We start from the raw sequence: 27453 nt of genomic DNA, 5'->3' as shown, positions 1-27453 counted from the left end.
ACCACATCTACATATATTTATAAGTTACAATGGTATCATCATTATTTGTTGGACACCAATTTTTGTGTGTTTAGTGGGTAAAGGTGAACAACTAATTCAAAAGTTCAACAAATATCATATTGTCAATAGGCTTTGTATACAGAGATTGGCAAAACCATGAAATCAAATATCCACGAAAATGCAAGTTTTCAGCAATCCATGAATGAAACCCACGAAAATAAATAGATCCACAGTACACACTGTTGATTACCACACATCTCTTTTATTCACACTTACTAATTTTTATAGGATACACCTATAATGTTTTGATATACCTAACTAAGATTCCAAACTAAATGACAATGAAAGGAGATACCATCAATAAAAGAGGTATTCACATTGTGATATATTTATTACAATTTAGCCAACAAAATGTCTTCACTCAATAAAATGAATGATATTTAAGCGAGTTACATAACAAGTAAGTCATGATTTTCAGTATTCCAATTGTGTCTTCACACAAGAAGCAGATTGCTTTATCATCACAGCCATTCAACTCTTAATCTTTGTGAATAAGATCCATCTATGACATAAATTTTTACTTTTCAGTAGAATCTTCAACCGGTTTATTATTGTCAATGTCAGGAGAAACAGCAATGTCAGGAGAAACAGCTAACGGATTAATAAGTTCTATTTTATTCTTCTCTCCATGTGGAGGAGGTCCTATAAGGTCCTTTATATTATCATATGTTATAACTTCATTCTTTAGTAGTTCTTCTGCCATCTGTAAAAAAAGAGAAAATCTTTAACTACTGGTATCAGTTATATTTAAAAAAAAAAAATTCCTGTCTTAATTGTGGTTGCGAATTGAAAGTAGGTAATTTTAAAAAGCTTGTAACATGTAACATTGTAACTGCAAATTGGTGCATTGTGGGATACCAATTATTATAGACTTCTCAAGGTATTTAAATTTTCAATGAAGTACACATTTTCTATTTAGGCTTGTGTGAAAACTTTTGGCTTAACCATGAAATCAAATATCCTCAAATACAAATTTTGCACAATCCACAAAAATTGATACCCTAAATATAAATGAGTCCATGTTCTGTTGACATTTAGATGTCAGTTTTTTCTGTGTTGTTGGGTTACCTTCACACTGTCATTTACCACACATCTTTTGTTTATTTAAATATTAAACAAAATCATTAGTGTGACAATTTTCAACCTTTTGAATTATGTGAAATTATTTATTTGGTCATTCAGTCATATCAGAGTTAAATTTTAATAGAAAGCATCAAGAGTCTTATACTTTTCTAACTGCTGTCTAACATAGTGCAGTTGGAATTGAAAATGCAGGTTCTAAATAATGTGAAAAACAACCATTGGCACTGTTTTGCATTAAGATGAATTTTTAGATGAAATAATGTTTTTTTGGGGAGAAATCTTTCAGTACCACCTTCATCCCCATACCACAACTATGACAAAAATTGAAGTTAAACTATTAGTACTTTTACTTGCTAAGTATACAAACATCTCCAGGTGTTTGATTTTCTTCCAGTGTTTTAGACCCATAGGTGAACTTCGGCTGTTTTCTGCACTTTGGTCCAGTTGTTGTTACTTTGACACATTCCACATTTCCATTCTAAATTTTATCATTATTTGTACACAAGTGAGTGTTAGTATCTTGTACTTACCAAATGTAATTTGTCTTTATTTTCTAGCAGTATCTGTTCTGTACATTTATATGCTCTGGCAATCAGACCTCGTGCTTCCTGAAATCATAATGAATTATAAGACAGGAACTTAACATTAGAGCACTTTAAATTAATACTTCATATTAAACCTACCAACAAAACAAGAGAAGCAAATCACAAAAGCAAACATTGGCAAATAATGACTGAAATCAGCCTATATTATAAAGAACAAATAAAACTCAAAGTTGTAATTATTCCTTTATTTGTTAAATAAAGCACACTTATGAACAGTTAAGGTATCCAGTTTACATTTAATTTGTCTACTGGCTCTTGTCCTCATATGTGTTCACATATGAGGATCTATTGAGGATACTTTCATGACGAGCAACGGTTTAAATTCTTACCAAATGACATTGAAGGTAGTTTTTGGTGTATGACCATAAAATGTACTTTCTATTAGACGATAAAAACTTTAAATGATTTTGACGAATCACTTTAATTATTTTCCAAAAATGACGGTAACGATAATTATTTGAGACCTCTGACGAATCACAGTTAAATTTTAGCTAATTTGATGCTAACGGTAGCCAAAAATGACTGTTTGACGCCTGCAGTAAAGGGCATTACTACCCTCAAATATCGAATGAAATACCAATGTTTACATCAGACATTTTCTTCAACCATAGACTTAACATTTTTTTACTCTGGCACTATACATATTAAACTAGATGGCACCTTTAGGCCACACCAATTTGATTAATAGTTCTTTGGACAAAAGCTCCCAAAAATATGGGGCGAGTGAGCGAAATTTTAAATTGTGCAATTTAAAAATTTACGATCATGTTAAAACTGGGTTACTTCAAAGAAAAAGGAGGAGAAACATGCTCTTATGCATATAATTTCAATTTTGATGTATTTGGGCCTGTAGTACAGTCTTTACCATACCCAACTTTCTAGATCGCTTTGGTTTAGTATAATTTGATTATTTTTGTCAAATAAGCTTTTTTCATTTAAATTCACAAATGTGTATATATTAAGGAGGCATAGAGGATGAAGTTTAGCAAAAGGAATTACCGGTATGTACATGTTAGTTAGGTAAATATATTGTATCATATAGAATACAATTTAAATATGTGTATATATTCCAAACAAGAGGCTGTCACAACCACAGCAAACCGGATTTATTAACATTTATTTGTGTCCTGGCAATAACACAAGAACCATAACTGATGAACAGTTAAAATGAAAATCGTCAATATCAAATTTGACCTCCATTTTGTCATCAGTATCAACATATTAAAATTTGAAAAGCTTAGGTTGAATTGTTCATGAGTAAATGCAACAACATGAATGGAAACACCATTTTTCTATCTTTCAAGAATCATAACTCCTGAATGGTAAAAGTCAAAATTGTCAAACGGTAAATACTTATAATTTTCATCATTGTTTTATTTAATTTTTGATTGACTGTTATATTTAATATGTTTTTCTGTTTTATTCTTATGTTCATATATATATAGAGAGCCCAGGTGGTCGTGTGGTCTAGCGGGACGGCTGCAGTGCAGGCGATTTGGTGTCACGATATCACAGAAGCATGGGTTCGAATCCCGGCGAGGGAAGAACCAAAAATTTGCGAAAGCAAATTTACAGATCTAACATTGTTGGGTTGATGTTTAGACGAGTTGTATATACATTATGTACACAGCCATGTATCACCATCATTGATGGCGATCCGATGGATACATCTGTTGTAGGGTTGTCACTGACTCGGACGTACTTATGTATATATATATATATATATATATAATTGCTATTATTGTGATTGTGAAACGAAAGATTTTTTATTTAGTCTCCTAGAACAGATCTTCATAGGTAAAACGAAATCCATTTCAAATAACTGTGTGTTTAATAACTACTTGTCCTATGCAATGATCTGACAAAACTTCATGTTGGCCTCCCAATTTATTACCTTCTATTAACAAATCGATTTATAACATGTGCGTTTCAATCGATCGGAGCAATATATGCACAAGAAAACGTCTATGAGAAAAACGTCAAGGATAAATAATTTTGGAGAGACATGCCACCCAAATATTTGCAGAAGCGGTATTTTTTTTATTTTTTATTGAAAAGTCAATTTATCCAAAACAGGAGCAGGAAAATCCAAAGAACTATTAACCAAGTTGGTGTGGCCTTAAGTTGATAACCCTTTCATGATCAATAATTTTTCTGCCAAATTTCTGACTAATTCATGAGTATCAAAGGTAGTAGCTAACCAGGAGCTTCTGAAAATCGTTAGTCAAAGTAACATTTAATAATACAAACCTCGTCAATAATGGCAGCTAATTTTTTACTGTATGGTTTAGTTCCAAATCCTCCCTCCTCATCCGGGAACGATAAGAGACCTACTCTTTCATTCATACCAAAAGATTTTATCTGTAAATAAGCTATCCTAGAAATCTTCTTTAAGTCATCCTCAGCACCTGAAATGCATGACAAAGGCATTTAAACTCAATGGTGTATATATACGTTATTTTATGAAAAATGTACACATCTTAGGATAAGTTAACCCTTTTTAATTGAATTCTATATTTTGTTCTTATGTTGAACAGACAAACAAAATGACCAATGGATTGACAGGGTGATTCCTATTTACCCCCTTTAAAACTTTGGGAGTGGAGAGTATAATAAATTTGAATAGGAAGGCATCCTGGTATTTTCATGATAATTGACATTTTTTTTCTAAAAATGCTGATGCACAAAATTGCACAATGGAAAACAGTTGAAATTATTTGTATCATCATTCAAAAAACAAAATTTCAACAAAAAATTACCATTTATAACTTGAACCTGGTATCATTACTGGGAATGACTATTTCAACATTTTTTACTGTAAACCATCTAATTTTTACAGGGAATTTATAAACTTGGGAGATTTTCTTACATGAATGCATCATTCAAATTGCTATTCCCTGGAAAGGACTAAACTCAAAAAAATTGTTGGTTTTTATCAATAGTAAACTTGGTGTCTGTTAATTGTATAAATTAATACCAAGATGTATCCCTTTTTATACAATTCTAAATTGCTAACTTGCAACACATTCTTATTAAACATGATAACTGATTACTGTTTAGAATTTACCTAAAATTCAATATACTGAATGTATTACAAAACTTTTACATATAACATATACCTAGAATTTACCTAAAATTCAGTATACTGAATGTATTACAAGACTTCTACATATAACATATACCTGTAGTTACTTTGTTGAATATCAGAGATTCTGCTACCCTTCCTCCTAAGCCCACACATATCTGTTCAAACAACTAAAAAAGAAATTTTGGCAATCATATTTATTTTTTAAAATAGTTCAATGGAATATGATCATCAGTTCTATTAATTTGATTATGGTCTATGGATATACCATATTTCCCATTTATTAAATTCAAACAAGGATCTAATCAGTGGGTTACCTTTAGTTATCTCTCTATGTGTATTGTCTCTAAAGGGATATTAGTGTTTATGGCCTATTTTTGATAGAATATATTAAATTCATTTTCATCTTTTTTTAGAGGCAAGTTAGGATTTTACATATTATTAGACACCTGTCTATTGTTGAAGATTGTTTGTTGAAACTTGACAAAGATATATTTAAGTTTTTAGTGTCTTTAGGTTGCTGTCTCATTGATATACTATAAACCAACTTATTTTCTTAAGTGATTCATTTTATATATGATAAATTAAGAAGAAAAATAAATTGAATATTAACTATTGAAACTTAATCAAGGATGTTTCTCAGCTACATCTCATGTCAAGTTAGTTGTCCCTTCAATCAGACTGAAGCTAAGAAACACCATCTTGATTGAAATATAATGGATAATCTAAAAAGATCTGACATACCATTTCTTTAGATATGAGTTTTCTGTCTTGTGGTGAATATCTAGAAAAGCCAAGTACATTACTTGTCCTTGGAATAATGGAAATCTGAAACATACATAAAATATGACAGCTGTAATGTGTTATTATTATATATTACTGACAATCTCTCTGTCAAACCTTGAAGGCAAAATAAAAAGGATGGTACATCTCACTAAAGCATAGGTTTTTTGTCTACAGTTTGGTATGCAATGTCTCCTTTTCTTTCACCAACAGTTCCAGCATTATTTTCTTTCTCCTATTGCAATAGATAGATATAGGAAGATGTGGTGTGATACCCACTTGTGAGACTATAAGACTAAATTTTATTTTATTCTTGTATCTTGTTGTAGGAGTCAGACCTTACATTTTTATTAGTTCATTTTTCTGCTTTGTATTGATTCAATGCGTAAATCCCTTTTCAACCGATTTCTTTAGTTTGTTCTTGTGTTGCACTGTTAAACCACTGTCCCAGGTTATGGGAAGTCAATCACAAAAATACCGAACTCAGAGGAAAATTCAAAACAGAAAGTCCCTAATCAAATGGCAAAATCAAAAGTTCGAACTCATAAAATGAATGGATAATGGGGAGAGTTTGGTGCAACAAAACGTTTTTAAGTTCGCCACATTCCATATGTGTCTGTCCCAAGTCAGGGGCATGTAATTTCGTAGTTGTTGTTTTTTGCTATGTATCATATTTGTTTTTTGTTAATTATTTGGTACAAAAATAACACTGTTAGTTTGAATTACATTTGTCATTTCTAGGCTTTTTATAGCTTACTATGCGGTATGGATTTTGCTCATTGTTGAAGGCTGTACAGTGACCTATATTTGTTAACTTCTACAGCATTTGGTCTTTGGTGGAGAGTTGTCTCATTAGCAATAATACCACATCTTCTTATTATTTTAAAAGAAATATCAAACTGATGTTAAATGAAATCCTAAATGTGTCAGCCAAAAAACATTTCCTCTATAGAAACCTAAATATAGATCCATATGTAAACGCTTGCTGTAAGTGTTGACTGTACAAACAGTACATGTAATATCAAGCTAACAGATCATTTGTCTTTTACATGTTAATTGATTCTGAGCAAAAAAATGGCACATAGCAATAGTCATGACACTAACCTTCAGTACAGCATCTGTACTTTCCAACATCCAACCAACTAAAGCATGACCTGACTCATGGTATGCTGTTATTTTCTTCTCAGCTGGACTTAATACTGATGACTTTTTTGCTACACCTATAAAATATAAACACACTTGTTTATTATAAATCAGTATAAAAATGCCAACCTAGTCTATACATCTCATTATGGGGTCCAAGTAAGTTAAAAATAAATAAGTTTACTATCTATATTTAAGATATTTTGCTCACAATGAAATCAACATTGGTTGGCTCTTAAAAAGCGTCCTGAAGTATCTGTACATATAATTAAAAATAATCTCTTTTTTTTTGCTCATTTAATCCTTAATCATCCACTATTTCCCTTAAATCTCAAACTCTGTTTTCTGTTTTTGCTATTAAGGAATCCTCACAATAAGATGGAGGCATCATGTTGAGCATACCTCACTAGTAATTCAAAGTATCAGAAAACAGGCAGAACGTATTTGACATATTTGAAAAGTGTCAAATTGCTGATTAAATGCAAATTAAGTCATTTTGTTTTGTTTTTTTTGACAAAAGTGTTAAAAAAATTTATAAGTGCATTCAACATATAAAAATTCAAAGTGCACAAAATGGAAGTGTCTGAAAGACCCGAAAAATACTCACACATTTCAAACTTCTGACCAAGTATGAAATAATTTTGTTTTGTAATACCAGAGAAATAATGTGTGACAGAAATTTTATTTGGATAAACAGACAAACAGATGGACTGAATGCAATTTAGCCCCATTTCATGAGTAAATGTAAAATAAAATATAAGGATTCTGGATTTTACAGTAAAACCTGATAAATCTGACTATATATAAATATTCCAGTCATTGAAAGTCAACTGCTGGTTAGATACTGTTTCCAGACTGTACTACAGTTTTGATGCATGCTTTGTACTTACATTCTTGCAGTTGCACAATATATAAAATAAACATACTGCAGACAAGGTTAAATAATGCAAAGTTTTCTAGGTATTCAATTGTAAATGTCTTGAATGAGTAAATTTGGCAGGGAAGTACTGTGAATTCATTTATTTTTTATGCTTACCATTTTTCATGGATTAAGCAAAACTTGCATGATCATGGATTAAGCAAAACTTGCATGTTCATGGATTAAGCAAAACTTGCATGTTCATGAATATCAAATTTCATGGTTTTACCTAAGTCTGCATATATGCAAGCCTATAGAAAATTTGTCAATCTTTGAATATTTCATTTCTCGGTATACCTATACATGTATACCAAAGAAATCCACAAAAATGTTATCTAACGAATAATATAAATGAATCTACAGTACATAAGTTTATGATTTATTACCTGATATGACCCTTTCTACAGCATAATCAAAATCTGCTACTTCAATTGACTTCTGCTTTTCTCTGGCTGCATGTAAAGCTGCTTCATTACAGATGTTAGCTATGTCAGCACCTGGTCATTACAAATTATTATTTTATAGAAAATCAAGATATATTTATATATTTGTTATATCATTTGAAGAAAAACAGGAAACATCTTGTCATTCCAGGTTTATTTTAGACTTAAAAATCATCATCAATAATGATGTCTTACATTTAATTTTTAATTTTTAATTTTTAATTTCTATGAATAAAAATTTGAAATAAGCCCCCTTTTATTCTCCTTTACACATTAAAAGGGAAATTAGCTTTTCATGGAATGAACAATCACTTTAGAATACATGTGAATATAAAGTTTTCTTCAAGTACATTTTTTTTGTGATCGGTGATTCTAATTTCTTACATGTTAAAAAAAAACAATTGCTCAAGTTATATGTAAGGTTAGAACACATGAATAACATATTTCTAGTGAACTTACCTGTCATTCGAGGAGTCAATTGAGCAAGTTTGTATGCCAAAGATTCTTCTGAGGACTCTGACAGTTTAAGATTCTTTAAGTATATATCAAACATTTCCTTCCTTTCAATTAGTGTAGGGAAATCTATTAAAATCTGTCTATCAAATCTACCTGGTCGTAGTAAAGCCTAAATATACAAAAATTGTAGTCGGTAAAATAAATCCGTGCTTCAGGCTTATGCTCTTATAGGCCAGCGGAAGGACGCCTCCGGTGCGGGAATTTCTCGCTACATTGAAGACCTGTTGGTGACCTTCTGCTGTTGTTTTTTTTATTTTGGTCGGGTTGTTGTCTCTTTGACACATTCCCCATTTCCATTCTCAATTTTATTTTATTTGACCTACATAGAAACTTTTTAGAAAATCTTTAAACTTTAAATCCTATTCTTAGTTGTACTCATTAACAAGCAAGAATCAAAGATTTGTTATATATATGTTAATGTGAACAACATAAGGTGTATTTTTCTCTCTTTATAAGCTTCCTTTTTAATCCAATTTTGAATTAAAATTTTAGATTCCTTGTCACATTCATATACGCTATAACTTGTCAAAACATATTTGTCCATCCTTATGCATAAATTCCTGAAGTAGAGATTAACTAATTTTAAAAGTAACAAAAAAACATACTTTACGGAAATCAAAATGAAATTTTAAACTGTATCTAAATGTTGACATTAAAATAAGGCTAAGTCCATTTATCAGAAATTATGCAAACTAATAAAAAACAAAATTGTTTTGCTCTTGAAAATGTCTTTATCATAAAATGCTTCAGTCCACATTTCATAAAATTCCATTGAGGCTTGACAAAGAAAGTAATTTCTAACGAACATTTAAACCAGACTGCATGGACTGAGAACTAATATCAACAGAAAGTAGATTGTCATAATCAAAGAGCTGATTGCTCTGAGGTGGAAGAAGGTAAATAAAAGGTAACTTGAATAACCATTAAAGCAGCCCCACTAACCTAGCCTGCTTTGTCCCATTATTGCTTATGTCATATTTTTTCATCTTCAAACAATGTGTCCTAAGTATAAGGATGTCCCATCTATATAATCATTTTCTATGTTCAGCGGACTGTGAAAATGGGGTAAAATCTTCAATTTTGCAGTAAGATTAGAAGGGTCATATCATAAGGAACACATGTGTACTAAGTTTCAAGTTTACTGGATTTCAACTTCATCAAAAACAGATAGACAGACCAGAAAACATAATGCCTATAAATGGGGCATAAAAAAAGTATGACTTGTTACATACCTGCCAACTTTTGAAAGTTCCCATGAGGGTTTTTAGTGAGCAACACCAATTTTAAAGGTTACAATTGTAAGCGAAGTATTTTGCGCTTACTTGATTGTCTAGAAAAAGTGTCATATTTGTATGATGAGCTTGCATGCCTTTTTCTTAACTTTGTTTGCATGATTTTAGTTATTAAATTAGTAGAAAAGATGAACATGTAGCTAGCAGACCAGATTTATTTTCTTGTGTAAGGATATTAAATGCTTGTTGAAATTTCCAATTTTGAATAATCATATGCACAAAGATGGACCTTTAACAGGTTGGGAAAAAAACTCCAAATGAGGGGTAACCCCTCATTTGAAGAACATTAAAACCCATTGTACAAATGATCACATTTATATTCATATTATTTGATGAAACTTTTTCCCTAGAACTATTCATCTAAGTAGTATTAAATGGTCAAAAGATGTCAAAAGAATTCTGTGATGTCTCTAAACTTATATCTTCTTTATTATTAAAAATAATTTGACCCCTCATTTAGAAAAGTTTTTGAGTTAAAAATCTTAATTTTTCTTTCTTCTTTTTTTTACAACAGTAAAATGACCCCTTGTCTTAGGGACAGTTCCTCAATTAAGGGACACAACTCATATGGGGGGAGGGCGTTCCCAACCTGTTTGTTGGTCTTTGTGGAAAAAAAAGAATAGTATGTTGTGCTTTAAATGATTTGGTAATTTACAAGAAAATTGGTACCGTTAATCTTATTACTACCACTGGGTCGATGCCTCTGCTGGTGGACTATTAGTCCCCGAGGGTATCACCAGCCCAGTAGCCAGTACTTCGGTACTGGCATGAAAATACGGATTTGTTGTGTTATTAAAATTTGCTGTAACAAAATGATAGAAATTATTATAAATTAAGGAATGTATCTCCCTCGTGCAAAGCTCTGATTCCTTTCACGGATTTGGCTATACTTTTTGGACCTTTTGGATTATAGCTCTTCATCTTTTATATAAGCTTTGGATTTCAAATATTTTGGCAACGAGCATCACTGAAGAGACATGTATTGTCGAAATGCGCATCTGGTGCAAGAAAATTGGTACCGTTAATCTTATTAATTGAATGTAAAAATAACATATTTTTCAACAAGTATTACAGCAATAAATTAGTGAATAAACTACTATTTATTATCTTTAAGGTAGTACTGCATCACTGAATTTTGTCAATCAGCCATGCTTTTTTCCTTAAGCTGTATAAGAACTCTGCCATGATAACGATTTTACAACTAGATGAAAACAACACAAGTTCAAAATCTAGCATTTTAGAATAATCTTCAGAGAAAACGTTTTTGATAGTCTTATTAATTTGATCATGAGAAACAAAGAATTTGATTGGCTGAACACAATTGTCTTACCTTGGGAACAGTTCAAAATATTAAACAATCATATTTTTTTGTGATGATTTTCACATAATAGTATTTTAGAGGTTTTTTCACTATACCATTGATATTAATATTTTTTTAATAAATGCAAGGACGCAAGAGTAAAGAGAATGAACCCAGGAAAAACGTACTATATTGGCGAAAGAACTCAGGACAAACAGACCAAGGGTGAACATGTAAACAGGGCGAGGTGACCTGATATCAAATTCACGCATGCGTTCTACAAATATCTACATTAAAAACATTCAGTTGAAAGTGAATAAATAACAAGCATGCAGATGAGATGAAATCTAATAATTTACATGAATAAAAGGGTATGTATTTATGATAGTGATTTTCTTCAATCCTAATTTACAAATTGAATGATTCAGCTGCTTAATAATGTGTAACCAGATGCTCCGCAGGGCGTAGCTTTATACGACCGCAGAGGTTGAACCCTGAATGGTTGGGGCAAGTATGGACACAACATTCAAGCTGGATTCAGCTCTAAATTTGGATTGTGATTTAATAGTTGACACAGCATAGGTTTCTGACACAGAATGAATGTGTTCTGATGAACTTAAAATTTTTGTTTTCTCTTAGAGCAATTCACTATGCTGTTGAATATTAATCCTCTCAAAAAAATGTTTGAAGAAATTTTCTTTTTATTTATGAAATTTCAAATGAGAAAAATTGAACCCAATTTTTTAATCACATCCCCCTTTCCCTTATTCCAAAACTAATCTCAATTAAAATATTCTAATGGAGTTTGCAACAATAACTACTCATTTAAATACATCATAAAATATTAAGATGTAAAAAACTGCTTGTTATCACTGAATGGTAAAGATCATTTAAATTTATCAGTTGATAGTAAAAAGTGAATATACTGTATATAACAAAGATTTAAGTTGATTCTGGACAAAGAAAGATAACTCCAATTAAAAAAAATTCTTGCAATAATATATTTCTTGCTTACTATTCTGGACAAAGAAAGATAACTCTAATTAAAAAAAAAATTTGCTATTTCACAATATTGTGAAATTAGATATTTCTTGCCATTGCACAATACTGTGCAATTGAAAAGACTTGCTATTGCACAATACTTAATATAATAATTTTAGATCCTGATTTGGACCAACTTGAAAACTGGGCCCATAATCAAAAATCTAAGTACATGTTTAGATTCAGCATATCAAAGAGGCCCAAGAATTTATTTTTTGTTAAAATCAAACTTAGTTTAATTATGGACCCTTTGGACCTTAATGTAGGCCAATTTGAAAACGGGACCAAAAATGAAGAATCTACATACACAGTTAGGTTTGGCATATCAACGAACCCCATTTATTCAATTTTTGATGAAATCAAATAAAGTTTAATTTTGGACCCAGATTTGGACCAACTTGAAAACTGGGCCAATAATCAAGAATCTAAGTACATTTTTAGATTCAACATATCAAAGAACCCAACCGATTCATTTTTTTGTCAAAATCAAACTAAGTTTAATTTTGGACCCTTTGGACCTTAATGTAGACCAATTTGAAAACATGACTAAAAGTTAAGAATCTACATACACAGTTAGATTCGGCATATATCAAAGAACCCCAATTATTCAATTTTCTATTAACTTAAACTAAAGTTATTGTGCGAAAACCAAGAAAATGCTTATTTGGGCCCTTTTTGGCCCCTAATTCCTAAAATGTTGGGACCAAAACTCCCAAAATCAATACCAACCTTCCTTTTATGGTCATATACCTTGTGTTAAAATTTCATAGATTTCTATTCACTTTTACTAAAGTTAGAGTGCGTAAACTAAAAGTATTCGGACGCCGCCGCCGACGACGCAGACGACGACGCCAACGTGATAGCAATATACGACGAAAATTTTTCCAAAATTTGCGGTCGTATAAAAATCGGTGTCAAGAATCTGAAGTTGTTATGAAATTGTAATACACAGAAACGGATGTGGCAAACAACCTTGTAAAGGTTCAATGATTTTACAGCCGGCACCATAGGCATTCAGAAGACTTGAAGTCTTCTTCCACCAAAAATAAAACAGAGAATGGAAATGTGGAATGTGAAAAAGAGACAACAACCTGCCCAAAGAGCAGAAAACAGTCTTGTTTTTGCTATATAAGTTTGCCGGCTTTTTATACATTTGTTATACATTGTATCTACGATGAGTTTATTTGTGACTTAGGGTTGTTTCAGAAAATAATATGCCCCCAGTAGGCCCAGAAGGTTTTAATTGCATTTCATGCAATCTTTACCTAAAAATCAATAAGAATAACACTTTCTTTACCTTTTGGTATTTCAAATACAACCTACCACAACAAATTTTAAACCAGATGCTCTGCAGGGCGCAGCTTTATACAACCGCAGAGGTCGAACCATGAACAGTTGGGGCAAGTATGGACACAACATTCAAGCTTAATACCGCTCTGAATTTGGATTGTGATTAAATAGATGACACAGCAAAGGTTTCTGACACAGATTAAATGTGGTCTAATGAACTTAAAAAATAGTTTTTCTTTGAGCAATACACTTTGCTGTTGAATATTAATCCCCTCAAAAAAAAATATTTGCAGAAAAATTCTTTTTAATTTCTGTGGTACAATGTCAGAGAGATCCATACTGTTACATAAGTTATTGTCCCGAAACTTCAAAAATGCTTGTTTTGGGCCCTTTTTGGTCCTGAATTCCTAGACTGTTTGCCCCATAACCCTTAAAATAAATCCCAACCTTCTACTTAATAGTATGAACATTGTTGTACAATTTCAGAGTAATTGATATACTTGTACACAACTTAGCTTATTGTCCTGAAACTAGATAATTGCTTGTTTTGGGCCCCTTTGGGCCCCTTATTCCTAAACTGTAGGGACCATAACCCACAAAATCAATCTCAACCTTTGTTTTGTAGTTATTAACATTGTGTTAAAATTTTATTGATTTCTATTAACTTATTCTAAAGTTATTATCTAGACACCATCCGTCTTCGGACAACACTGATGATGACTACGACGTGCTACCAATATACGACAGCAAAAATATTTGCAGTCGCATTAAAAGACCTTCCCTGGCATTTGGGGACATAGTATTTTTTGGAACAGCCCTTCGATGGAGATCTTGAGTTGTCTAATTGGTACTCATACCACATCTTGTTTTCTATATTGATAAAAATAGCAGAAAAAGCCTACATTGTCTAATACATCTGATCTGTTTGTGGAAGCCAACATAATTACTCCCTCAACAGTTCCCATACCATCCATTTCTACTAACAGCTGATTTAGTGTATTCTCTTCCTCAGAGTTGCCTCCTTCAGACGATCTGAAAGGGAGATAATTGTGTCTGTAAATTACTAAATTCAATATATTACCACATTTTAAATCAAAATAATTATATAGTAGTGTGATTCTGTTCTAACCACAAGCATACAATTCATATCAATTGAAAGCTTAAAGAAATGAACTCCAAACAAACTTTATTTTAGAGCCTAGTTGAGGCCTTTGGAAATGACAACTTGGAAGGGCTTCTGGATTCAATTTTATTTTACATTTATCAAAAAACAAACATGAAATTATAAATCAATATATAGAGTTGGCAGTTTACAACAGATTTTTGTACCTAATGTTCAGCAGAATGGACAACATTTATTTTGTGAAAAAGCATATTCCAATACCATACATAGTACTTCAATCATAACTAGCTCTTCACTATTTAATAATCAAAGAGCAGATTGCTCTGAGGGATACGATTGCCATTGTTTTCATTGATACATGCATGTATTAGTATTATTTTCAAAAATAATTCAACTGCACGTGTAAAATGCTCGTAAAATGTAATTTACATAATTATTCAACTTTAAAAATAGTCAATTCTTGATACAAGTGTATGAACAATGTACTAATTGTGTTTTATTTTTGTACTATCAATTCCAAGTTTACTTTCCACAGCAGTCACTGAGAGTGAGAGAAGGTATTTCACTTCGTACCTTATCACCTATTTTCCTAAGTGAATTCTAGGTGGAACCCCATTTCTAACACTTTAAATATTTAATTTCCTTTGGATCAGTGGGCTGACTCCTTTCTGTACACATTCCTCTGTTTAAATTGCGATTGGTTTTAATATAACATGATGTCTATCGACAAAACGAGTGAATTTTTCTCATCGTATCGTCGTTTGATGAAAGTTACTTATGGAAGGGAGACAACTCGAAGCAATTAAAATGGATAAGGGGTGTTCTAGTTACACCTTTACGTTGTGGACTACATTTATTTTAATTAAATGATGCAGATGATTTAAAATTATGCCACAACAATAACCCTCAATAGCAGACAGACATAGAAAGGATCTCGATAGTTTCAAATTAATCGATGGAGTGGGGAATCCAGAGCAAACATTCAATCTGATACCCCTTCAAGTCAAGAAAAGTAGACTTGTGATTTGTAGCAAGGACGTATATTAAATGTTAATTAACAACCTCCATTTCTTTACGGAAGTTCAATATCAAATATCAGTTTCATAATGGTGACATATAAGAAAACTCAACTTCAGTTCTTATATGACAGAAATAGACTTATCAATCAGAATTCAGACAACTCAAGCATGTAATCAAAACTGGGGAATTCACTCTGACGTGTTTCTAAATTTATAAAAACATTAAATACCAGATGCTCCACAGGGCGCAGCTTTATACAACCGCTAAGTTCAAACCCTGAACAGTTGGGGCAAGTATCGACAAAACATTCAAGCTTGATACAGCTCTGGATTTGGATTGTGATTAAATAGTTGACACGACATAGGTTTCTGACACAGAATGAATGTGGTCTAAGAACTTAAAAACTTTAAAATTTTAAATTGGACATTTACCTATTATGGTTTGATATCCTAAATCTAAATACATGGTCAGCTTCAGCATATCAAAGAACCCCAAGAATTCAATTTTTGATGAAATCAAATAAAGTTCAATTTCGGACCCTTTAGACCTCAATGTGGACCAATTTAATAACCGGCCCAAATATCAAAAATCTAAAAACATGGTTAGATTCAGCATATAAAAAAGAACCCCATACATTCAATTTTTGTTGAAATCAAACTATATTTAATTTTGGACCCTGATTTGGACCAACTTGAAAACTGGGCCCATAATCAAAAATCTAAGTACATGTTTAGATTCAGCATATCAAAGAACCCCAAGAATTCAATTTTTGTTAAAATCAAACTAAGTTTAATTTTGGACCCTTTGGACCTTAATGTAGACCAATTTGAAAAGGGGACCAAAAATTAAGAGTTTATGTAAACATTTAGATTCGGTACATCAAAGAACTCCAATTATTCAATTTTTGATGAAATCAAATAAAGTTAAATTTTGGACCCTTTGGGCCTCTATTTTCCTAAACTGTTGGACCAAAACTCCCAAAATCAATCCCAACCTTCCTTTTATGGTTATAAACCTTGTGTTTAAATTTCATAGATTCCTATATACTTATACTAAAGTTATGGTGCGAAAACCAAGAAAAATGCTTATTTGGGCCCCTTTTTGGCCCCTTATTCCTAAACTGATGGGACCCAAACTCCCAAAATCAATCCAAACCTTCCTTTTGTGTTTATAAACCTGGTGTTTAAATTTCATAGATTTCTATTTACTTGTACTAAAGTTATTGTGTGAAATTTTTTTGCGGTCGTTTAATAAATACTGCTTTTAAATTCTGATTTTCCGTGTTAAAAACACGCATACAAGTCAAGGAAGATATTGAAACATGAAAATTATGAGAAGAACATTATAGGACAGTTGTATAAATTCAATCCTTTTGTTTTTTGTACCATTTAAAGCATGACAATCTCAAGAATCTGAGATGTTCCTTGATGTTTAGAATAAAACGGTTGACGTGAAGGCATGGCCCTGAGTCAATGGTTTAAGTCTACAGATTGCTTAAAAGCAATCGTATCCCAAAAAATCAAGCCTGGGCAGCGTAAGTTCTCATCTGTAAATTCTCACCCTCCTCTTTTACGTCCAATAGCATCTATTTCATCTATGTATATACAACATGGCGCTGACTTCCTAGCTTCTTGAAACAAATCTCGAACTCTTGATGCACCAAGCCCTATGAATATAATTTACCATTTAAGGAAATTAAGAAAATCAAAGCATGCAGAGTGTGTTGATTGATTGGATGTTTACTGATAGTGTGTTTTTTAGTGTAGAATGCTAGCTGTGGCCAGTTTATAATTTCCCAAACATGATCTAAATAACACAATGAATAGAAAATTAACATCTAAAAGTAATAGGGTGTTCAAATACCATGAATACTGTAAACCAACTTATTTTCCCGGATACTTTATTTCGCGTTTTTCCCTTTCTTGGCCTCTTCGCGGCTATTTAATTTTGCGATTTTCTGATTTACTTGATGAAGTTTAACAAAAAAAGATCCAAGGTTAACATATTCGCGACGATTAATATTCGTGTTATTTTTCTACTCACGAAAGTCGCGAAAATAAATAGCTCGCGAAAATAAGTTGGTTTACAGTAGTTGATAACAAAGTATCATACTCACCTCCAATCATTTCCACAAACTCTGACCCTGCCATTGCTAAGAAAGGTACTCCAGCTTCAGAAGCCAATGCTTTGGCTAACAATGTTTTCCCACAACCTGGTGGTCCAAGCAATAATGCTCCCTTAGGAAGTTTAGCTCCCAATGCCTGCAAAGCAAAGTACAAATTTAATTGTCCAGAAATGATAAAAAAAAAATCTTACATTTTTGTATTTTTAATGAGGTTTTCCTACTAGGAGTCTCTGGACAGAAAAGAAAAACTTGTTCGAAGGAAATGTAACCATGTCCAGTCTATAATTTTGTAAAGAAAGAGAATAGACAAACCTTGTATCTTTTTGGATCTTTCAAATAGTCCATAAACTCCATAACTTCTACTTTTGCTTCATGCAGTCCCGCCACATCGTTAAAGCCTATTTTTCTGTCTGCAGCATCTTTTGGGTCTACTCTGGTAAATTTTGCTTTTCGTACACTATCCTGCAAAATCAAAGAAAACATTTGTCAGAAAGCCTGTGTCATACAAATTTCATAATAAGTTTTTACTGTGGATGCATTCATTTTCTGAGATGCCAATTTACCTGAATCAAGGAAAACTTGCAGTCGTACTGTTCTTTGTTGAACAATTAAATTCATGGATTTCCATTACCCATGTAATGCATGAAAATGGGTATCCCACAAATAATATTGAATCCACAATATATTAATGTGCATGTTAAATACTTTATTGATGTCTCCTTTTAAATATAAAATATACATTATACAAAGGTATCATTGATGCAAAGATACTAAAACTATGACAACACGGTGTAAAGTTCTTTTTTTTAATTAAAATAACTTTTTTTCCATTGCGTCAACATGTCATCAAGAATTGTTACCACATTTCAAAAAACCTGTGCAGTACATGCATAAAAAAACCAGGTTTAAAACAATACAATACACTATTTCATAACGTAAGGCATTTTTTTCAGACAGATTATGATTTCTATACACTAAATCTGTTAAAGGTGTTCTGATTGATATTTTAGTCTTGAAAATACATGTATGGAAATTTTTAACTAACTATATTGTAGCTTATGAAAATATTTCTATGCATTGTAAACTTTAAGCTATATTCTAAATTGCCTACTTACAAACATAGATTTAGATGAATTTGAGGAAGCCGTTTTAGAAGTGCCAGCTAGTATACTGAAGGCAAGGATTGCAACAACTGCTAAAATCAATAGGTTCATCATATTCTGTTCAAGAGCACTGAAAATATATCAAACAACGAATTAGACTTAACGATGCAGACATATATTTATTATTATTAACTTTGTGAGTTGTTGGGGCTTTCGGCCATTTAGGGTACAGATCTAAATTTCTAAATCCCCATTAAACAAAATTTCTGCATTAAAGCACATTATATCAGAAAATTAGTTGATGACAGCCATTAAAGAAAACATGTAGTTCCCAGATGATAGTACATGTAATATCATTCATTTTAATTTTGATCACAATTGTTCCTTCAAAAGATTTTTCTTTTTTTTATATAAAATTTCTTGTAAAATTTTGTATTTACGTTCATGTTCATGGTACAAATACGACAATGTTTAAATTGGTTGCAGTCTTTTGATTACAATACTTTAAGATGAAATACGCAGGAACATTCCTTTTCCCTTTTTAATAGGACAAAAGGCAGTTAAAAAGCCATGTCAATATAACATTGTTTAAGTGTTATTGATACTGTACTCACTTAATTTTCTCATAATGAATGGAAACTCCATTTTCTGGAGCAATACCCAACTTCTTCTCTGCTTCCCGTATCTTCTCTTCAAACTTATAATTCGAATCTGGTAAAGTCAACACATATCTTTGAAAAGCCTAAAAAATGGAACATTCATCAGGCATATCTAGCTATTACTCTATACTATTAAGGCTTGAGACAACACAAGTGTGCTAACCCTAAACAAATTTAAAACATTAATAAAAAAAAAGAAATCAAACTCAAGTAAAAATGTAAAATATGCTATATATACATTGTACCTTACTAACATTTCACGAGTTATATTGACTCTCATTCAGTCAGTGTATATTATCTTGGCTAAAAAAAAAAATGTTTTTAATTGGCATATAAGGGGAGGTAACTCTGAAACTGCATTTTTTGAGGATCTTCATGGAAATTTCCTAATTTGTATTTAGCCGGAAAAAACAAGGTGACCCTATCTTTTCTTTTGATATTCTCAAAGCCTTGTCTACACGATTTTTTTTTTGTAATTTTTTTTTACATTTTATTATTTAGTTAAGTTTCCAATAACAAAAATGGTGTATTTTCCTGTATAATCCATACAATCACAACCTGTAGTTTGAGAAAATGCATGGTGACCTATCATTCTTATTATATTTTTGAACATATATCAATATATCCACTGTATTGGCAAAGTATGAACAAATTCTATTGTTTTTATTTAAGACTCCCATACCACCTTAAAGCCACATCAAAACAACATGTATTTGGACCAAAAAGGTTTAGTGAATAATTTTAGTAGCAATTAAGTAATTGACAACGGTGATTACATGAATAAACAACCCATCTACACTTCTGCAGTTTATAAAAATATATTTTCCTAACTATTGACGAAACTTTTAAATAAACAACTATGATTGTAAATTTCACACATACCGGTTCTCCTTTAAACATGGCACCATGGTGAGGATAAACATGAACATATTTACCATTAGGCAACACCTGGATTCTATCAACCTAGAAAAAAAGTAAACATAAATTTATATATCACATTGAAAGGTATTGAAATGATCCCTAAATTTCTATAAATAAGCACATTTTAATGTATATTTTATCACAAGGATGTGTATCCCCTAATTTGGCCCATTAAAGCCCCACTACTAAAAAATATTTATAAACATAGTAAGAAAATAAAAGGTTGTTGTAGTTACAACCTATAAGATTGAAATACATTTCAGATTGATTATTTCCAGTTTAATAGTTAAACTTTACTTTAAAATAAAGGATACAGCATAAAGACCAAATAAAAGTTTTAATTTTTCTTTCTTAAGGCATATGTATATTTAGAATTGGTACTGAAATAGGAGGTGATGAGCTTACTTCTCCTTTGAGTAAAAGATCATGATAGAATTCTTGCCAAGTGATATATATCTTGCTGTAAGGACTAGCCGTCTCTGCAGGGTCTGGTGGCATAGTCATACTCATCATTATAAATAAAATTAAAGAAATGGCAGAAACCCGTATTAACATTCTCCACATATGTTCCATAGCCTCCTTCCTCTCATTTTCTACAAATATAATACCACACATTTTAAACATTTTGAATATTATGGTGTTTATCATGTTCATATTTCCCCAATTCTTTCCCTAAAAGGTGTGTGTATGTGCCTGTCCCAAGTCTCAGCCTGTAATTCAGAAGCTGTCGTTAGTGTAGCTGTATATCATATTTTATTTTCATTATTGTGTCGTACTTAAATCAGGCAATTAATCATGTGAATGTTACAATGTATTTCCTGACTCGATCAGTTACTCATGTAAGCAGATGTTTGTTTGATCTTCAAGTACCTATTTTTTTAATAAAACATGAACAAATATATCTTTATAAACCCAACTTTGACCTACAGTGGTTTATATAACTACTTTTTACTAATTGTGACTTGGATGGATTGTTGTCACATTGGCACTCATACACAATTTCTTCTATCAATTTTTATAATTCTGAGAAACAATGGCCACAGTAGATCAAATAGAATACATACCCTTGTCTTTATCATCATCTTCATCATTATGTTTTTCTTTATCTGCATCATTCTCTTGTTTATTTTTATCTGAATCAGTCTTGTCTAAACGAGCTCCTGTTGTACTGAAACATCGCACATGGCCTGGAAGTACAAATGAAGTAAAAAGGTTCTTTTTAGAAATTTATATCAACAGGTTTATATCTTATCTTGAACTAAAGATATATAACTTGAAATTTTCAAATGATTCCTTGGTCATCATGGTCATGTTGGTTGAAAATTTTGGACAAATTTACTATATTTTTTTTATTTCCCCAAATTGAAATGATTAAAAGTTCCAGGAGAGGATGACAAGCTCCAAAACATTTCACAATATTTTCCTGTTATGTGGCAGAGAATCCTGTCAATGCATGTTTGGCACATCCAGTGTTCCAGCTTGAATCTCAGGGCAGAAGGGTGCTACATGTCTGAAAGGGCACTTTAGCGCAATAACCCAATTTGTAAGGGCACTGTTTGGCAGTGTATTAATAACCTTGAATACATGTATAAATTGCTAGGCTCAGCTGCAGAACATTACTTGTATTTCAACCTTATTCAGAAATTAATGTGTTCCAAGTGTTGGTTCCAGTAAGATTTTTTTTATTATCAAATGATCATACCATGACACAAAGCATATCATTTTAATTGATGTTAATTTATGCAAACTGTGCATTTTGATCAGGAAAAAATCCTTAGAAATTTTTTATTTTTTTATTTTATAATTTATATAACTTAATTATACAAGTCTATAAAAATAAACAAGTAGTTCTGAAAGATGGAGCTAAACAAAATTGAATTTGTTATGTAATTAAATTATCTACATTAAAATTACTTGTTTAGACATATAGTATTTGTGTTATTGAAAGTTACCTAACTTGTAATCCTTTAAGTTGTTACAAAAAAGTATTAAGTAAGAAGTGCACACCAAAGTGCTCCTAAGTAGGGAGTTTTATAAATATAACAGGTGATACAAGAGATGATTATATTATAATGATGCAATAATACATTGCATATATATTACAGTAGGTATAAACTCCATTATGGTTAAAAAAATAAAAGCCTTTGTTAAGTGCTCCTATGTAAGGAGGATTATAATACAAGAAATAAAACAGGAAGTGGTGCAATCTTGTTATGTTCAAATACAAATTTCTTTGGTTCTTCTTTTAATTTCATACTCGTGGTTATAAAACAAAACATTTTTACCAATTTACCAATTTTAGTCAAAACTTAGTATGCCTTTTAAATTGTTTTAAATTTTATTTAAAAATATATTTTTTTATGTGTACATATGCTATGATACGTAAACATTACAAATGGGTAACACATGTGGGCATTTTCATTCTGTATTAAATATCTAGTATTTGTTCAATTATCTTAAATCCACTAATTAGCAGTAAACAATCATTAGCAGAGCTGATAAAACTGCCAAAGGCATTAGGTATTTAACTTAATCCTATTGTCAGTTGATTAGTGTTACACAATCAGGTAACAATTTTACCGGAAACGCCAGAAGGCATGAAATTAGTAAAATGTATCTTTTGAAAAGGCAGAAGGGGGCATTCTTTGGCTTTTGCATGTATATATTTAGTCAATGTTTTGTTACATGTATTTGAAACTCCTACAAACATTTCATCAGAAAACAGAAATACAAAATGTAGCAGCTGTACAATAGAACTAAGCATGCTTAGTATTTCTCATTATTAATACGTTTCATCAAAATCTGATACTTCTGAACAAAAAATGAGTATAAGCAATGATAAGCAAGGATATTGAGTAATGGACACAAAAAATATTGTATTATCCTTGCTTCACCATGTTAACTGAACCATGCTGAGTTAAAAACTAGTTCTTCTGAAGAGGTTAATAGGAATCCTATACAGATACGTACTGACGTAACAGCTATAGTTACAATGTATCATCATGATCATTGAGTGATCATACTTGCTACAGTTTTAGTTATCATTAAATGATCATACCTGCTACTTCTTTTGCTAAATTGGCTTCTCTGTGAAAACCACATTTTGTCAACAAGGAAGAAAGAAATCGGAAGTCTCTGCTCAATTGATGAAAAGTTCTGTTTTGATTTGTCTACAAGAAAAGAAAGACGTTCAACTTCAAACTATTTAAAATCTGATATATCAATTTCAATAGAAAAATAAGCATGATAGGTCTTTGTGTAGGTGATGTTTAGTTCTGTTACATTTATAGTTCTGTTTTAATAATTGATGCACAATGTCTTGTTTCTTAACTCACTAGCTAAACATGCTAAAGTTGTACATGTTCATGATGTTTAAGTGATTGTAATTATTTAGATACATTGTCATGATAGTAGTTGTCCACTTTGAAAATTTACTATTGTGACTGAATTTTGATTTGCATGTGCATAATGCTTGCTTAGCAGGAGATATTTACTCGTGGAACATCCAGTGAACAAGAGTAAATATGTTGCTCCATTTAGGGCTCATGCCATTTGCCATTTATATTTGAATTTATACCTTGCTTTGTATCTCTTTTACTGTTGCCTCAATTACGTCAATGTCTTATCAAAATGCTAGATGTCAATTCTACACTAAAGGATACACTTCAGACTTGTTTAAAGTATTTCCATTGAATAATTAATTTTATTCCATATTAGTTTTATTTTAGTAGTTTTTTTCTGTATGAATTGGATTTTAAATTAAAAAAAAAGCATATTCACCGCATGCTTTTACATACACATACATGTATAATTTTGGTAAAAAAACGTTTAATGTACATGTACAAAATGTACAGTTGGTTTTAGTAAATATTTCCCATTTCATTTCATGCCAGAAGTCTTGGCTATATCATGGCTGTCTGTTTAACAATATATATAATTTAATGTTTAATTGCACAGTGGAGTAAGTGACTGTACCCAGAGAGAACGTATTTACACTTGTTTGTAATTTTTCTGCAACTACATTAAATCACACAAGTTCCCATAAAACATGTAAAATCTGACATCAGTGATCACAATCTAAAAAAAGGATATCATAATTTATAAGTAAATGCTGCATGATGTCAAAAGATAATCGGAGACAGATCAAAGGTCATTCTGCAACAAAACTCAGCCAAATACCAACTGTAAATAGGTTTATTGAATTTCTTTCAAATTAGAAAACAAATTGAAGATTATGCAGTGTTAAATTTTTCTCCAATTACAATACACTTTAAGCCTTTATCGCTATTTCTCTGCCATTACATGATATCACAAAGGTTTCTGTAAAATTTTGATGACACAAAAGAAAATATCTGATTCCACAATGGAAAACTGTTAGTTGTATGACATGTATGACATCAAAGTTTAAATGGCACAGATTCACAGGTCAAGCAGAATCGATTTCTAAATATGATTCCATTCTCAATTTTATAAGGTGTATGAGGCAATTTTCATTACATAAGTCATAACATCATACACCTTATCGCTATTTACTGGATATCACAAAGGTTCCTGTAAAAGTTTGACTTCATAAAACAAGATATCTGACGCCACAATGGAAAAGTAATTGTTGTGGATGTCTAAATTTCAAGTGGCTGGGTCAGCCGGTATTAGCGATAAGGTGTATTAGACCGGTATCTGGATGATTCGTTCCAACTCCGATTCGTCCCAACAAATTCGTACCAAGTTGCTTTGACAATTCGTTCCAACTTTTTCCAAAACTTGTCAGTTCGTTCCAACTTATTTAAGAACAGTATTAAACAATAATAACCATTCTAATGCAACAACGTTTGTAACGTTCATTTTGATTGGATAACGTCACTTTCTTACATGGCATCAATTGACAATTGATGCTATGAGAAGTACGCGCAAGCGCAGACGGCATATGACAGGTTTTAAATACATGTTTTAACGTTGTTTTCTGTCAGTTTCATTAGAATGGAGATAACAATATTGTATTTTAAGCTCCGACGGCATCAATTTTGGATTTGATGGTCGCAAATACCCGTTTACTGTCTCCGCTAACGCGTCACCAGTAAACTTAATTTGCGACCATCAAATCCCCAATTGATGCCGTCGGAGCTTAAAATACAATACAGTTATCTCCTAATTTGCATAGCCTTATTATTTCAATTTATAATGCTGTACTTATATATATAATGTAAATAAATACTTAGCTTTAAAATAAATCTATGATTTATTAATTGGGAAGAAAGGTAAATTTACTGATGGAATTACAGGAAACAAGGCTAGGTTTCAGGATGGGCAATGTTTATCTGGGATGTCCTACATGTGCGGACGATATCGCTCTCTTGTCTTCAAATCCAAACGAACTACAATGTATGTTATCCACCTTACCTAGATATGCTGTGCAAGACAGAGTTTCAATTCACCCCAAAAAGACCAAAGCAGTAGTATTTAGTAAAGCAAACAGTATTAAATCAACATTATCTTGGAAACTTGGTGACTGCCTTATTTTCAACTAGACAAATATATTACAACCGTCTCAAGATAGAGGTTATCAATATGATTGGTGAAAGCAAGTGGTCTGAGCTGATTGAAAAACGATCTATTATATGAAATATACATAAACAAAATGACAAGGAATTGACAATTTTTGCCATGAACAGTGGGTTGGTTGATTTACACAAATTCAGTGATTTACGGACACAAACATTATAATAAAGTTGGAACAAATTGTTAACTCTGATTGATAATGAACTAAATCAGTTGAAACAAATTGTTAAGTCTGATTAATAATAAAATAAATCAGTTGGTACGAATTGACAATTGACTTGGTACGAATTGTCCAAATCTGGAACGAACTGGTTTGGAACGAATCGGACTTGGAACGAATTGACTAGCATTCATTAGACCCCCTCTTCAGGCTCTTGGAGTGTTGTTTGATATTAAAATGTTCATAGAGACTGATACAGATATCATACAGAACAAGTGACATCAAGTTTGTTTTACCTGAAACTTTTTGAATAAAAATCTTGAATTATTTTGTTTCAATACAGAGTACTGTCTAAGTAAGGAATTGATCGCAGTTCTGTTGTTGTGTAACTTGTTCAAGCTATTGCAAATGCTGAAATGCCGTCGTCCTGAGCGGTAAAACTGCCACAGCGACATGACACACAATTTGACAAACAAAAAACGAAAATTCTGAAGGAATTCAAGACTTTTGCTGATGAAATTGGGTGAAGTCCTCTACGTTTTTTCGCTACTTCTGTGATTACGAAACTTTTCCTTCCATTTTAAGGTATATCCTAATACCAGTGGTGCTTGGTTGAGTCGGCCTAAACTGAACATAGTCGGCCTTTCAGAAACTCGGACTATCATAACTCGTACTTCAACAAACTCGGCCTATGATTTGTAGATTGTGTTATTTACTGTTTTGTTCTATGTTTTATTCTTCTTTTTTTTACATTATTTATATATGAATCTATGAGATGATGATATTTATTTTTGAATAAAATATGTGAAAGAAATGTTTTAAAATAAAATACAGCCTATCAATTTAAAATCGAGTTTGAATCTAATATACGTAAAAGTCGTTTAAATGAATGTATATATTGTTATTACGGCATAATCACGGTTTAGTCCCACGTGGGATTTTTTTTACTACAACGATAAAAAAAACCTATTTTTATGTCTGTTTAATAAAATGATAAAAATATCGATAAAATATAAAAATACCATGTTTAATAATAAATAAACAATGATCTTAAGCATGTTAAGGGTATTAATTTTTATTAAAACTGTATATATAAATATGGGTGAGATTAAACCATGATTATATATAAACAGTTTTTAAAGAATGAATCTTATATATAATCATGGTTTAATCCCACCCATACGGGAAAATACCTCATTTAACATAAGAGGTGGGACTAAACCATG

At 31.5% G+C, this 27453-nt stretch overlaps 1 protein-coding gene across 1 annotated transcript; it reads right to left on the bottom strand.

The window, feature by feature from the left end:
• Window positions 1-372: 372 nt before the first annotated feature.
• Window positions 373-26832, bottom strand: LOC134721724 (paraplegin-like). Its single transcript, XM_063584900.1, has 19 exons — window positions 26524-26832; window positions 23570-23681; window positions 21576-21698; window positions 20917-21104; window positions 20473-20553; window positions 19546-19673; window positions 18944-19061; window positions 18141-18290; window positions 17820-17964; window positions 17264-17369; window positions 14463-14592; window positions 8581-8746; window positions 8065-8175; window positions 6721-6836; window positions 5578-5661; window positions 4931-5003; window positions 3999-4156; window positions 1674-1751; window positions 373-763 (listed from the first exon to the last, which is right to left on the bottom strand). Exons 1-19 carry the CDS (start codon window positions 26680-26682, stop codon window positions 578-580), a joined length of 2412 nt encoding a protein of 803 aa, XP_063440970.1. The 5' UTR covers window positions 26683-26832; the 3' UTR covers window positions 373-577.
• Window positions 26833-27453: the final 621 nt, after the last annotated feature.

This window comes from Mytilus trossulus, chromosome 6 (assembly GCF_036588685.1).
Source record: "Mytilus trossulus isolate FHL-02 chromosome 6, PNRI_Mtr1.1.1.hap1, whole genome shotgun sequence".
Classification (NCBI taxonomy): Eukaryota; Metazoa; Mollusca; class Bivalvia; order Mytilida; family Mytilidae; genus Mytilus; species Mytilus trossulus.
The sequence above is the reverse complement of the archived record's forward strand: the minus strand, read 5'-3'. Positions and strand labels throughout refer to the sequence as shown.